At 45.1% G+C, this 16,237-nt stretch overlaps 1 protein-coding gene across 2 annotated transcripts; it reads left to right on the top strand.

Annotated features, from left to right (window-relative positions):
* The first annotated feature begins 418 nt into the window (after positions 1–418).
* Positions 419–16,132, top strand: LOC106574532 (autophagy-related protein 9A). Of its 2 annotated transcripts, none has more exons than XM_014150468.2 (20): positions 419–575; positions 895–968; positions 1,793–1,954; positions 2,045–2,088; positions 2,369–2,433; positions 2,696–2,845; positions 3,149–3,290; positions 3,474–3,614; positions 3,753–3,873; positions 9,312–9,487; positions 9,567–9,689; positions 9,865–10,052; positions 10,127–10,280; positions 10,520–10,699; positions 10,903–11,109; positions 12,740–12,960; positions 13,051–13,168; positions 13,376–13,664; positions 13,776–13,918; positions 14,046–16,132. In XM_014150468.2, the coding sequence occupies exons 3-20, from the start codon at positions 1,849–1,851 to the stop codon at positions 14,052–14,054; spliced, it is 2,577 nt and encodes an 858-aa protein (XP_014005943.1). In that variant the 5' UTR covers positions 419–575; positions 895–968; positions 1,793–1,848; the 3' UTR covers positions 14,055–16,132. The 2 variants fall into 2 exon arrangements, with proteins under 2 accessions (XP_014005943.1, XP_014005944.1); XM_014150469.2 differs by having other exon boundaries at positions 438–736.
* Positions 16,133–16,237: the final 105 nt, after the last annotated feature.

Raw genomic sequence — 16,237 nt, 5'->3', positions numbered from 1 at the left:
TCCGACTGTGTCAATGTTATTGTAATACCATACATATTCACCAAGTGGCGGTAAAATACCATTCATTGAATTTAGAGGCGCGCCCATAAATTCTTTATTAAAGAATTAAGGCTTTATTAAAAATGACTGTACATTCAATTAATGTAAGTTTTCTCGTCGTCAGGAACTACATGTAGTCTAGATACTTTTGCGTTTTAGATGACGATAGATGAGATTGCTTTACATTTAATTCAAAATATGGAGGAATTTAATAATTGACCATTAACCAAAACCTGCATGGCAAAAACCCTGTGTGAGGTTCAAAGGGCGTGTCATGAAAGCCGAACCAGAAGCTTTGAGGGCCCACCTCTTACTGTCTATGACTGGCTGTTTTTTTCCCCGTTTGGGAAAAACACTCTTCTGATTGGCTAAACCAGGTATGCATCAGCCGTGACAGGCATTAGTGTACATGATGTGTTTTCAGAAATGAAACCAAATGTCGCTTCAGACTCAAAATGAAACACGAAAACAAAACCTAAAAAAGGGCTCGGCGATTCTCCTTGACGATTAGACCGCCTGCCGTTGACGTATCAAAGGTAGGCTGCGACAGACTAATAGTCTAATGCAGTATGAAAATATAGAGCTAAATCATTGATGTTTTTGTAGATCTGTCATAAACAAGCACCTTTTTTCAACAATAGCATTTTGCCAGTATCCTGAGAACCAAATAATCTTGACGGTTTCGGTTCTTCCTAGGGTAACACATTTGCCTACACTTTCCCGGGCTACCTAGCTAACGTTACACAGTTTGTGTGTGCTTTATAAAATCATTGCTATATTGTAAGCAGTGGGATAGGCTTATCGTTACAATTTCATAATATTATAATTGTAATGTTCCATGTTCTCTTTCTGTAGGGTGAAATGTAAGCGGCAATCCCTTTACGTGTAATAATCCTGGAATGGAGCTAATCTATGCTTGGTCAACAAAGGTGGGCTATTTTCTTGTATGTAGGCCTAAATACGTGTAGCCGAATCATTTTCCAGGTAAACTATTTGCTGAAGACTCGAAGATGCAACAATGTTTACACTTACATGTAGATTATAACATAGGAGGAGGCTGCGTGTCATTGTCGCCTTTCAAAAGACTAGCTGGATCAGGAACGCCCATTGCATATAAATTAAAGCCACGCTCCTAACGTTGGTCGAAAAGCATTAATATACTTGGTTTTTGACGCTCACAATTTGTCACGTGAGTAAAATTAGAGCCATAGGATATTTGTAGGCCATAATGTGGTTTAAAACGCTCTCTGTCTCAATGTCTGTGGTTGTGATTCCGCTCGAGTCGCAGAGCACATTTCGCAACACTGTTCCATTGTGTCAGCAGCGTTCTGCCAGTGACATGTCTACATTGGCCAACATGATTAACGTCGGGTGTTTTATACTAAGCAAACGGTCATGGAACTTTTGTAGTATTATGGCTTATTATTTGCTGCAAGAATTGCTTTTGTGTGCCTGTATCCACACCTGTCAGTTGGCTGTCGTGTCTTTCAAGCATTGCTACATCCGGGTTCCAGTGATTGATGGAGCACAGGTGTGATATGGCTTATTTACATGTTTGGCTTCCTTTCCTCGCCTCCTCTCCTTTATCTACTTTCATGTGAGGAGCTGGGTAGGTGAATGTCTGAACGAGGCTCCCTCTGTTACTCAATCCAGTGCAGATGAGGGAAGAGAAAGACAGATGGTTATTGTAATAGACTATCTGTGGATTTATGGCACTGATCTCTCTCTCTCCCACCCTTTCTGTGGTCCACAGGTCCAATCAGTAGCTAGGGGCTTGATTTGCTGGGTGTAACTGAAGCTGTGGTTACCATGGCAGCACACTTTGACACAGAGTACCAGCGCCTAGAGGCTTCATACAGTGACTCTCCACCCGGAGAGGAGAACCTGCTGGTGCACATACCTGATGGAAACAAGTGTAAAGTTCTTAAGTAGATACACACACACACACACGCACACGCACACGCACACACACTAACCTGTTTTTGTTGTTGACTGTTCTCTGCAGCGCCGTGGCACCACATAGAGAATTTGGACCTGTTCTTCCAGAGGATATCCTTTTACCCCTCTGTGTCTCTGTACTCCCGGATCATTCACTACTACAACTACCCCAGGGGTTATTTTAAGACCGGAAGGGTCAACACCTTCCGGGAGAATAATAGAATCTGGTGTGTAAGAGCAGGGCTGGAATAAAAGCCTGCACGCCCAGTAGCTCTCCAGGAGGAGGAATGTTGAGCTTGTGACCTGAGTTAATACTATAGCCGACTAGACTTTCATTATGAGAGGACACATGCTACTTTTATGTCATCATCTGATCCTTGACCCCTGACACGTCTATAACCTGCACCAGAAGAATGGCTTCACCTGTATGCTGCTGGGAGAGGTCTTTGAGCTGGTGTAAGTACACTGTGTGTGTGTGTGTGTGTGTGTGTGTGTGTGTGTGTGTGTGTGTGTGTGTGTGTGTGTGTGTGTGTGTGTGTGTGTGTGTGTGTGTGTGTGTGTGTGTGTGTGTGTGTGTGTGTGTGTGTGTGTGTGTGTGTGTGTGTGTGTGTGTGTGTGTGTGTGCGTATGTCTTCTATGTGGTCCATGTCGGTGCCCTGAGGGGTCGTTTTTAACTTTTACTTCTCTCTCCTCTTTCCCCCTTTCTCCCCCTCTGTAGCCAGTTGCTGTTTGTGGTAGGATTCACAGTCTTCTTGGCTAACTGTGTGGACTATGACATTCTGTTCGCTAACAAGTTTGTCAACCACACCGACTCCTCCAAAGTCACGCTGCCTGACGCCTTCCTGCCTGTGGACGTCTGCAGCGCAAGGTAAGGCTTATAAACACTTCATAAATGCTTTATAAATGCATTCTAAACACTTTATGAACACGTCTTTAGCACTCAAGTTGATAAGGAATGCTGGAAATTGTCCTTACTGCTTGTTGTTTTCCCACCGGTATCCATGACAACCTGCTTGTTGTTTTCCCACCGGTATCCATGACAACCTGCTTATTGTTTTCCCACCGGTATCCGTGACAACCTGCTTGTTGTTTTCCCGCCAGTATCCATGCCAGCCCGCTTGTTGTTTTCCCGCCAGTATCCATGACAACCTGATTGTTGTTTTCCCGTCAGTATACGTGACAACGTGGCAGTGATGTTTGTGTTGATGATATCTGGAGTGTTCTGGCTGCATCGCCTCATCAAGTTCATCTACAACGTCTGCTGCTACTGGGAGATACGCTCCTTCTACACCAACGCACTCAAGATGAGCATGGTGAGTGTGTGTGTGTGTGTGTGTCGGTCTGCGTGTCTTCAACCTACTGGTTCAACTACTGATCTCCACCCCTCCTCTATTCCTCCCTTTTCCTCTCGCTTCTCCTCCTCCCCTCCCCCTCTCCTCCTCCTTGTCTCCCTCTCTCCTCCTCTCATTCTCCCCCTTCTCCTCCCCCCTCTCTAGGCAGAGCTGCCATACTTCACATGGCAGGAGGTTCAGGCCCGGATCGTTGAGATCCAGAAGGAACACCAGATCTGTATCCACAAGAAAGAACTCACAGAACTGGACATATACCACCGTATCCTGCGCTTCAAAAACTACATGGTGTGTCTGTGTGCACTCACGTGTGTTTGTGTTAGTGTCAGAGTACAGCTTCTTTACCATTCCTCGCTTGTACTCCTGCTACTGAACCACCTGTCAATCAAAAACAACACCACCTAAAGCCCTTTCTTCTTCCTCCAGGTTGCCATGATAAATAAGTCCCTCCTTCCCGTGCGTTTCCGCCCGCCACTGCTCGGGGAGAGTGTGTTTTACACCCGCGGCCTCAAGTACAACTTTGAACTCATCTTCTTCTGGGGGCCAGGTTGGTGTGTGTGTGTGTGTGTGTGTGTTGGAGTGCTTGGTACGCTTTGTTTGGTACACTTTTCACTCACTAGTGATGCACCGATATGACATTTTTGGCCGATTCCAATATTTTCCTTGCCAAAAAAAAAAACATACCGATATAACATTTTTTAGTGGCCTTTTAAGCATTCTAGTACAGTTAAATAGTTAACACACACACACATGGACGCAGCGGTCTAAGGCACTGCATCTCAGTGCAAGAGGCGTCACTACAGTCCCTGGTTCGAATCCATGTTGTATCACATCCGGGCCGTGGTTGGGAGTCCCATAGGGCGGCGCACAATTGGCCCAGTGTTGTCCGGGTTTGGCCGGGGTAGGCCGTCATTGGTAATAAGAATTTGTTCTTAACTGACTAGTTAAATAAAGGTTACACACACACACACACCACACTGACCAAAAATGTATTTTGTTGGCATTTATGTATGTCCCCATTACCAGTAAAAACATAATCAAAACCTATTTCTTTCACTTGCTGTGCTGTTTGGTTGTTCAGTTTCATTCTCGACCAGGATTCCTATGGACGCCGTTTGGGTAAAGATACACGTCAAATAAGCTTGTTGACCAATCAGGACCTGAGTATGACTGCACGTCACATAATAATTTAACGCAATCATACATTTTTTTCGTAGTTATTACACATTGATTACACTGTCACTCGTATTTCATAAGTCACAACGATTCATCGATACATATGCTATGATGCTGGTCAAGTTGTCTCGCGCACCTACAGTGCTGGTCATTAAAATAAAAGCTAACTAGCTGATGGATGCAAACAATGTTCTTCCCCAAAAACGTAGCAATATGACAGTCTGTTTCAGTAGCTATAGTTAGCTATCTAAATACACTGCTCAAAAAAATAAAGGGAACACTTAAACAACACAATGTAACTCCAAGTCAATCACACTTCTGTGAAATCAAACTGTCCACTTAGGAAGCAACACTGATTGACAATACATTTCACATGCTGTTGTGCAAATGGAATAGACAACAGGTGGAAATTATAGGCAATTAGCAAGACACCCCCAATAAAGGAGTGGTTCTGCAGGTGGGGACCACAGACCACTTCTCAGTTCCTATGCTTCCTGGCTGATGTTTTGGTCACTTTTGAATGCTGGCGGTGCTTTCACTCTAGTGGTAGCATGAGACGGAGTCTACAACCCACACAAGTGGCTCAGGTAGTGCAGCTCATCCAGGATGGCACATCAATGCGAGCTGTGGCAAGAAGGTTTGCTGTGTGTCCAGAGCATGGAGGCGCTACCAGGAGACAGGCCAGTACATCAGGAGACGTGGAGGAGGCCGTCGGAGGGCAACAACCCAGCAGCAGGACCGCTACCTCCGCCTTTGTGCAAGGAGGAGCAGGAGAAGCACTGCCAGAGCCCTGCAAAATGACCTCCAGCAGGCCACAAATGTGCATGTGTCTGCTCAAACGGTCAGAAACAGACTCCATGAGGGTGGTATGAGGGCTCGACGTCCACAGGTGGGGGTTGGGCTTACAGCCCAACACCGTGCAGGATGTTTGGCATTTGCCAGACAACACCAAGATTGGCAAATTCGCCACTGGCGCCCTGTGCTCTTCACAGATGAAAGCAGGTTCACACTGAGCACGTGACCAACGTGACAGAGTCTGGAGACGCCGTGGAGAACGTTCTGCTGCCTGCAACATCCTCCAGCATGACCGGTTTGGCGGTGGGTCAGTCATGGTGTGGGGTAGCATTTCTTTGGGGGGCCGCACAGCCCTCCATGTGCTCGCCAGAGGTAGCCTGACTGCCATTAGGTACCGAGATGAGATCCTCAGACCCCTTGTGAGACCATATGCTGGTGTGGTTGGCCCTGGGTTCCTCCTAATGCAAGACAATGCTAGACGTCATGTGGCTGGAGTGTGTCAGCAGTTCCTGCAAGAGGAAGGCATTGATCCTATGAACTGGCCCGCCCGTTCCCCAGACCTGAATCCAATTGAGCACATCTGGGACATCATGTCTCGCTCCATCCACCAACGCCACGTTGCACCACAGACTGTCCAGGAGTTGGCGGATGCTTTAGTCCAGGTCTGGGAGGAGATCCCTCAGGAGACCATCCGCCACCTCATCAGGAGCATGCCCAGGTGTTGTAGGGAGGTCATACAGGCACGTGGAGGCCACACACACTACTGAGCCTCATTTTGACTTGTTTTAAGGACATGACATCAAAGTTGGATCAGCCTGTAGTGTGGTTTTCCACTTTAATTTTGAGTGTGACTCCAAATCCAGACCTCCATGGGTTGATAAATTGGATTCCCATTGATTATTTTTGTGTGATTTTGTTGTCAGCACATTCAACTATGTAAAGAAAAAAGTATTTAATAAGATTATTTCTTTCATTCAGATCTAGGATGTGTTGTTTAAGTGTTCCCTTTATTTTTTGGAGCAGTATATATAGATAGGTGTCATCATCCAAAATAACCCTCATTTATAAGACCGTTCTTATTTGATTAATGGTGGCCGGACCCATCTATCGGAAACTAGCCACAGTAAGGATTAGCCACAATAGTGGACTTTGCGGTTAGCCTTAAATAAAAGTATGTCATTGACAGTGATACAAATAGTAGAATTATGCCACAATTGAGTAGATCATGCTAAACGAGGTTGGAATGTTATATAAAATCAACAAAAGACAATCATTTGTTAATTTGACAAAAATCTGTTGAAATCACACTGGATGTATTATACTTTAGAATTGCATTGAGGGCATACTTATTTCACTGTACAGCCTTACCTATGGATGGTGGTTCAATGACATGGGATATCAGTCTACTCAGTGACACCCAGAGAACATTAGCGTCGTAGCTCTTGTTGCGTGACTCTGAAACAACTGTGAATTGAGCCACATTTGTTGTCAACCTATGTGTATTGAACACTATTCCCGAGGAAAAACAATACTGCGTGGATGTTTTGGGGTTTGATAACTCTGAGGAGGACATTGGGGAAAAAATATATTTGGTATTGAGTAGACTGACACCCCATTTCATTGATCCCCAATCCTTAGCTAAAGCTGTACAGTGCAATATGAATGTCAATACACACAATAAGCTGACTGGGGAGGTGGTTTCACACAGTCACAGTCATGCGATAATAGCTACAACGCTAATATTTGCGTAAAGTCTTCACAGTTGTGTTCTGTGGGTGTCACCGAGTAGACTGATACTCCATTTAATTGCTTCACATTCCAACCTTGTTTAACATAATCTAGTCTAAATATGGCAGGATTCCACAAATTGTAACCTGCATCACTTTCAAAGAGGTACTTTTATTTTGAAGGCAAACCGCAAATTCCAATATTGTGCCTAATCCTTATTGTGGCTAGCATCACAACACATAACCCGGTCCGGTTGAGCCTCACTAGTCAGATGAAGTTAGCTGGTTGCTTATAACGTTAGCTTTGGGCAACAGGGTTAAGTAGCTGGCTAGCTACCCAGCTAGCAATGAGGAATCGGCCCAGAAGCGGCACTCTTCCGTGGGGCCGGAAATTATTGAATCGGGTGTCGGACTCGGCCCGGAATCAAAATGAATGACTGCCCAGAATTGGCCCAAGTACATCGGGCCGTTTCCGTCTACCAGAATTCAGCCGACTTTGCCGGCGTCTTACCAGAATCTCCCTAGAAGCGGCCCGATGCAAATTGATATAAATGTATTCAAAATTACCCGATTTTAGTCATTTTAAGTATGAATACTATACATTTTATACATACAAATTATACCCATCCACAAATAAAGATTTTGTCTCGGAGGAAACACATGGGGACCGTGTCAGCGTGCATGCGCCTGGCCCGCCACAGGAGTCGCTACACCGCGATGGGACCAATACATCCCGGCCGGTCAAACCCTCCCCTAGCTCGGACGACACTGGGCCAATTGTGCATCGCCTCATGGGTCTCCCGGTGGTGGCCGGCACGCGTCTCGAACCAGCATCTGTAGCAGCGCAGTTTGCACTGCGATGCAGGGTCTTAGACAGCTGCACAACTCGGGAGGCTCGATCCACAACGTTTTTAAATGCTTATCAATTGCCTTGCACATAGTATCAAAATACTACACAGGACTTAAAGAATTTCATTTAAATGTTAATTGTATTTTTTGATCACAGAAAATATGTAAAAATAAGTAATGAGATGTTAATTATATAAAGCAGCCCGTGTAATCATCTGCCAGAGAGTAGCCCCAATCGGCCCGAGCACCAAGTAATACATTTGGGCCAGATAACTCACACCAGAATTGGCCCAAGCTCAATCCCCACATCCTAGCCATAAGTAGCCACATGATGTCGGCCGAGTCTGACTCTCAGCCGAGTGCCCCGACTCTCAGCCGGAATCGGCCCAGATCCACTGTGCTAGCTGGGTATTTATTTTCATGAACTGAAGTTCAATTTCAATAGGCAAACAACAAGTGGCAACCTAGCTAATACTTACTCACAAGGATTCCTAAATCATTGCTAAGAATAACTGGTCATTGTTTTCAGGCAGGATGTATTAGTGCTAGCTAGGTACCAAGCTAAAGCTAGCTAGCTACCCCAGATGTTGCGGTTGATCAGATAATGCTTTATTACCAACGCGGTATTGTAAACATATCGTTCGTGGCCGGTGTTTGCTTGTTTGCAGATTTTTTTTTGTACAGCTTTGACAGTGCTACTGATAGTAGTGGTGGCACTTGGCTTACACGTGCAAATTCAGAACACACAACATTCAATAATAGAACTGTGTTATTTGACTTGTCAAATTAAAAGCTTATTTAACGCGTCAAATAGTGTTATTTGACGTGTATCTTTTTTGACACCCAAAGACCCAAACAGCGTTCCATAGTATGTCGTGAAGCTAATAGCAGTGACGCTATTACTGTGTAACTCCAGTAGGGCAACATCTGAAAAATAGCGCACTTGGTAGTGTGTACCGGTGCTCGACCAGTCGCGAAAGCCAACATCACCCATGACAGAGAACGGTTGATTATCAAAGACATTGAATTCCATTATCTTGGCTTTAATGGATTTTGCCTTTGAGTTGTCTCGCTGAAAATGTCTTACTCTTTCAAGTGTCTGCGCGACTTGTTGAGTGCTCGATCCACACAGCAGGCATTGTGGGATAGGTGAGGAATGCTGTGTTGCAGGTGTAGCGCCAAATTTTACGTGGCGCCATTACGTTATGTACCTACGTTATATAGGTATGCACGGTAGCTTTGACATCGGTTTTGCACATCGGCGTTAAACTAGAAATCGGGCCGATACCGACGTTGCCGTTTTTAGCTAATATCGTCTGATTCCGATATGTTCACCGATTCTTTTTATTTTTTATATTGTGCATCCCTACTTTTCACCTCTCCCTCTGTCTCTCTCTCTCGCTCTCTCTGTGTCTCTCTCTCACCCCCCCCTTCCCAGGCTCTCTGTTTGAGAGTGAGTGGAGTTTGAAGCCACAGTATAAGAGAGGTGGTAACAGGCTGGAGCTGGCAGACAAACTGGCATCACGTATACTGTGGATCGGCATCGCCAACCTCGTACTCTGTCCTGTCGTACTGGTCTGGCAAATACTGTATGCCTTCTTCAGCTATACAGAGGTAGGGACACACACACACACCGCTGTGCTCCGTTATGGAGGTGTAGCAGATACTGTAAAGCTCATTTCTTTGTGTGTAGGTGATAAAGCGTGAGCCAGGTAGTTTGGGAGCGAGGTGTTGGTCTCTGTACGGTCGATGTTACCTTCGCCACTTCAATGAGCTGGACCATGAACTGATGTCACGGCTCAGCAAGGGCTACAAAGTAGGACTGAACACACACACACACACACACACACACACACACACACACACACACACACACACACAAGGTGTGTAAGGTCATTATTGTGAAATTGATGAACTGATTCTTGTCTGTTGCTATCAGTGGTGGCTAAATGCCAGATTTTCTTCACTTCTGTGTGTGTCCCTCCTCCCAGGCGTCCTCTAGGTATATGAACTGCTTCCTGTCCCCGTTGCTGACGGTGGTGGCTAAGAACGTGGCGTTTTTTGCTGGCTCCCTATTGGCTGTCCTCATTGCTCTGACCATCTACGACGAAGACGTCCTCGCCGTGGAACACGTCCTGTCATCCATCACCCTGCTGGGAGTGTGTATCACTGTCTGCAGGTGTGTGTCTGTCTGTGTGCTAAGTCGTTTTGAAGGGTTTAGTACATTCTTTCACATTCTCCCTCTCTCCTCAGGTCTTTTATCCCAGATAAACACCTGGTTTACTGTCCAGAGCAGCTGCTCAGGGTGATCCTGGCTCACATCCACTACATGCCAGACCACTGGCAGGGCAACGCCCATCGCTACGAGACACGAGATCAGTTCTCACAGCTCTTCCAGTACAAGGCTGTGAGTAGCACTATAGCCACCCTTTATAAAGCATGAACTTATGAATCATTTCTGAAGCACATAGCATATTATTCTCTACCTGGCCAGAGCCTGTATTCACAAAGCGTCTCAGATTAGAAGTGCTGGTCTAGGATTAGTGTTCCCTTTTAAGGTTGTAATGAAGACGATTATATGTACAGGGGGGGGACCTGATCCTAGATCAGCATTCAGGTGTTTTAACCTTTCCTCTGGCTGTCCAGGTGTTTATCCTAGAGGAGCTGATCAGCCCCCTGGTGACTCCCTTCATCCTAATCTTCAGTCTGAGGAGGAAGTCTCTGGAGATCATTGACTTTTTCAGGAACTTTTCCGTGGAGGTGGTAGGAGTGGGAGACACCTGCTCCTTCGCTCAGATGGACATCAGACAGCACGGACACCCCGCGGTGAGACTCACACACACACACACATACACACACGACTCATACGTACACACACACACACACACACACACACACACACACACACACACACCAGATGGGCAATGCATAAATAGTGACTCTCTTTCCCTCTCTCTCTCACCCTTTCCCGTCCCTAACTCCTTCCTTCTCACCTTTCTCTTACTTCCTCCTCCTCTCCCTCCCTCCAGTGGATGTCTGAGGGGAAGACAGAGGCATCTATTTACCAACAGGCGGAGGATGGGAAGACTGAGCTGTCCCTGATGCATTTTGCCATCACCAACCCCCAGTGGCAGCCCCCCACCGAGACCACTCACTTCATCAGCCAGCTGAAGGAGAGAGTACAGAGAGAGGCTACAGGAGACAGACACACTCTCACCTCACTGTCCGGGTCAGAGGTAGGGAGACAGTCAGACATGCCAATATATAAATTGACACTTCAATTTTGATTTCAAGTTTAACCTCTCTAGGATAGGTGGCACCAAATCGTCCCACCTACTTAACAGCCAGTGTAATCCCGTGGCGCGTTATTCAAAAACCTCAAAAATGCAAAAACTTCAATTTTTCAAACATATGACTATTTTACACCATTTTAAAGACAAGACTCTCGTTAATCTAACCACACTATCCGATTTCAAAAAGGCTTTACAACGAAAGCAAAACATTAGATTATGTCAGCAGAGTACCCAGCCAGAAATAATCAGACACCCATTTTTCAAGCTAGCATATAATGTCACATAAACCCAAACCACAGCTAAATGCAGCACTAACCTTTGATGATCTTCATCAGATGACAACCCTAGGACATTATGTTATACAATACATGCATGTTTTGTTCAATCAAGTTCATATTTATATCAAAAACCAGCTTTTTACATTAGCATGTGACTAGCATGTGACTAGCATTCCCACCGAACACTGCCGGTGAATTTACTAAATTACTCACGATAAACGTTCACAAAAAGCATAACAATTATTTTAAGAATTATAGATACAGAACTCCTCTATGCACTCGATATGTCCGATTTTAAAATAGATTTTCGGTGAAAGCACATTTTGCAATATTCTCAGTAGATAGCCCGGCATCACAGGGCTAGCTATTTAGACACCCAGCAAGTTTAGCACTCAGAAAAGTCACATTTACTATAAGAAAAATGTTATTACCTTTGTTGTCTTCGTCAGAATGCACTCCCAGGACTTCTACTTCAATAACAAATGTTGGTTTGGTTCAAAATAATCCATAGTTATATCCAAACAGCGGCGTTTTGTTCGTGCGTTCAAGACACTATCCGAAAGGGTAAATAAGGGTGACGAGCATGGCGCAATTCGTGACAAAAAAATTCTAAATATTCCATTACCGTACTTCGAAGCATGTCAACCGCGGTTTAAAATCAATTTTTTTATGCCATTTTTCTCATAAAAAAGCGATAATATTCCGACCGGGAATCTGCGTTTAGGTAAACAGACAAAAGAAAATAAAGCATTCGGTCGACTCGGGCACGCGCCTAAGCCCATAGTACTCTGATCGGCCACTTGCCAAAAGCGATAATGTGTTTCAGCCAGAGCCTGCCTCGATATCGTTCAGCTTTTTCCCGGGCTCTGAGAGCCTATGGGAGCCGTAGGAAGTGTCACGTTAGAGCAAAGATCCTCAGTCTTCAATAAAAAGAGCCAAGATGAAACACCACTTGTCAGACAGGCCACTTCCTGCATGGAATCTTTTCAGGTGTTGGCCTGCCATTTGAGTTCTGTTATACCCACAGACACCATTCAAGCAGTTTTAGAAACGTTAGGGTGTTTTCTATCCAAAGCCAATAATTATATGCATATTCTAGTTACTGGGCAGGAATAGTAACCAGATTAAATCGGGTATGTTTTTTATCCGGCCGTGTCAATACTGCCCCCTAGCCCTAACAGGTTAACATTGTATACATTTCTGAGTTTTTTGTTTACACTGATATTAAAGGTAAAAATCGAATTCTCTTTCTCTCTCTGTGTGTGTGTGTGTGTGTGTCTCGCTCGCTCTCTCAGCCAAGGAGTCTGATAGCTAACTTCCTGGCAGGTCCCCCCTCATTGGCCTCTCTTCATCTGGGGCGGGACGGCTCCTTGACCAATCACGGGCCGGTGGGTGTTAGCGACGGCGCGTCAGCCTTGCGCTCCCTCTCAATCAGCAGCATGAGGGGCAGCTGTAGCTCCGCCCATAGGTCGGCCGGACATGCCTCTTCTGCAAGCAGAGCCATGCCGGGATCAAGGTAAAGCCCACACTCCTCCCACAACTAATCAAGCAGTCTATCAACTAACCGTCAATCAACAAACTCTCTTTCTCTCCCCCTCCCCACCAGTACTGATGCTCGAACTGCTAGTTCAGGCAGTAGTGTGTGGGAAGGTCAACTGACTAGTCTCGTCCTATCAGAATACGCCTCCACGGAGATGAGCGTCCACGCACTCTATATACACGAGGTCTGTCTGTCTGTCTGTCTCTGTCTGTCTCTGTCTCTGGATGGTTTTAAAAATGTTGCAATAAAGAGCGTCAAGTAAATGCGTCTCTCCCCCTCCCCTCTCTCTCCCACTTCCTCTCTCCCCTCTTCTTCCCTCCTTCTCCCCTCCCTCCCCCTCCCTCTCTCTCGCTCCCACTTCCTCTCTCCCCCTCTCCATCCCTCTATGAAGCTCCATAAGCAGCAGTCTGGAGGGGAGTTGTCCCGGCACACCTGGCACAGGCAGGACAGTGACGACAGTAGTGACAGCGTCACCGAGGAGGGGGGTTCAGGGGGAGGGAACCCTAACCCCCGAAACCCCATCCCCCGCTCACACACCTTTCCTATCTCCACCCCTATCACCACCCCTGGCCCAATCCCCAGCTCTAACTCGGGCCCTAACCCTGACCGAGGTACCACCCCGGGGCAGGATGTGACACCACTCCAGAGCAACAGCCAGCGTCGCTACGGGGGAAACACTGGTAACCATGACAGCCATGAAAAATGACACTCATTCCCTAATATGGAATGATATTGAAGATGACTGATATGGCTCATACTGATATCACTCTGTGTGTGTGTCACTCCTCCAGACTCTGTCGGCCCGGAGGGCAGAGTGGTGAGGTCGGCGCGTGTGCCCATGGGGGGTTGGGCAGAGGAGGGACGGGGAGGCCGACACCCTGACACTGTACCTGAGGAGGGCTCAGAGGACGACATGCCTCCCAACATACACAAGGTATTTACACACACACACACACACACACACACACACACACACACACACACACACACACACACACACACACACACACACAGAGATCTTGTGTATGGGGTTCCATACCATTGTTTCCCTCTCTCCTCAGGTGACGTAACTGATCAGAGAGATCCCACCTATCTACCCCCCTCCCACAAACACATCACACATCCTCATTCTACCAGAGAAGAACTTCCTGCTCATCTGTGAACTTTCGACCATGGCTTCACCTTTGACCCCAGATGAATAGACCTGTGGGATAGCAGCATGCCATGTTATTCACTCTAGGCTAGAGAAAAACAATCGAGTAACAGTGGGAAGATTACAAGGACTTTTTCTTGACACCCTCCTTGGATGACACTTTAGCCAATCAAGTGACGGTGGTTGATGACTTCATCATAACTGACAGCATGGAACCCGTAGCATATTTATCGGCTTTTATAGTTGCCTCCTAGACACTAATCTAAGGTCAGCTTTATGGTTTCTCTCCATAATGGTTAAGGTTAGGATTTAGGGAGGGTAAGCTGATCCTAGATCTGTGCCTAAGGGCAACTTCCATCCAGAAATGACTTTTTCTTGCATTCATTTTCAAATCAGGTGTGGGTGTAAACTGCCAGTAATGTACTTTTTAAAAAAAGATTTAGTAGTTTGTCATTATTTTTTTATTCTTAGTTTTTTCTCTTTGTGTTGCTTATATTTATTGCACTTTCAGAAAAAAATTGTGTTCTCATATATATATATATGACAGAAGAGCAGACTTCTACTGAAGTATGACTGCACTGGCACTAGGAATCCTTTTGGGATTGGGCGGTAGATTGTACAAAGACCTCATAGACATGAAGCAGGCACTAAACCGATATACACCGTGTGCATAGACATACTGGCATGAATCAAATCAGGACGTCGGACTATTCTAAGTATATCATTGAGGTGTAGATAGTTGAGATATACAATAAACACATAATAGTTATTGTTTTTGTGTCATACAAACAATCTTTTAAATGAAAAAAAGTAAACTTACCGGGCTGGTTGGAACATGTAACTTCAGCCTCTTCAGTGCCATATTTAAGCGCTTAAAGCGGCAATCCACAGTTGAAATGATAACAAATCACCCCCCCACCACTGTTTCAGTAAAAGGTTGAAGGATGGGGCTGGAGAAATGTAACCACACTGAAATTCATAGACAGAGCTGTGGATGCGAGGACTGGCCATCCATTCCGTTTGAACCATGTTTTGAGGCTATACAGTGTTTTTTTTTACATTTACAAGTTTATATTTTGGCTTCTGATGGGGTACGACAGTTGAACTTAGCTCATGGGGCATTTATAACGAATAATCTCCAAGAATCAATGGGTTTATATCCAAAATGGACATGTCCAAAAATTCATATAGTAACTGCAGATTGCCCCTTTAAGCACAACCATCCCATAACTATACAGAAATGGACCTTCAATCAACACTAATAGCTGGATAGAATAGTCAGCATCAGGCAAGCTGCATGGTTTTTTCTGCCCAACTGTCTGGGGAAGAAAGATAATGCACCTTATTGACTTTTATTGAATCCAAAGGATGTCACTTATCATTGTCAGTATATTGATATTGATCAGTTCATATTTGCATGACTTTATTTTAACCAGGGCTTGTGCCACCGTCATAGAGTTGAGGTTGAGATGCATGGTGATTTACAAGTGTTTTGTTTTTGTGGTTCACACTGACTCTGGACTCACAAGTAGACTTGCCTGGTCCCAGATCTGTTTAAGTGCTGTATAACCAGCCCAATATGGTCGACCATACAGCACTAACAGATCTGGGACCAGGCTAAAGATGACAGATGCTTCCAATAGATACTGTCAGAGACTCTACAGCTGGGTATTAATTTCTAGAAGGCAAGGTCTGCAGCGCTGCTCGCTTTATTGATTGATATATTCATGTAATTGAGTGGCCAGCCAGAGACTCCAATCTGAATCAGACCCTGGATAAAAATAGAAGGCAGACATGGAAGAATGGATTTGAATAATGTAAAGTGTCTCCTGGGACACAGTGGTACAAGCCACTGTGGTACAAGCTTAACAATGAGGTAGTAGGATGCCTGAGCTGACACGCATAGCCTATCTGTTTTTGTTTTTATAGATTGTCCTGTAAATTGCCATTTTGTACAGTTGTAAATCATCAATAAAACTGTATTTAATAACTTTATGTAATTCAAGTTTAGTTTTGTATGTACGGGATACACATGGTATACACTGTCCAATGAAATGCTTACTTGTAATGAATAATAAAATATAAGAATAACAACATAAA

The sequence above is a fragment of the Salmo salar genome, chromosome ssa16 (assembly GCF_905237065.1).
Source record: "Salmo salar chromosome ssa16, Ssal_v3.1, whole genome shotgun sequence".
Taxonomy (NCBI): domain Eukaryota; kingdom Metazoa; phylum Chordata; class Actinopteri; order Salmoniformes; family Salmonidae; genus Salmo; species Salmo salar.
This window is presented reverse-complemented; position numbering and strand designations above follow the sequence as displayed.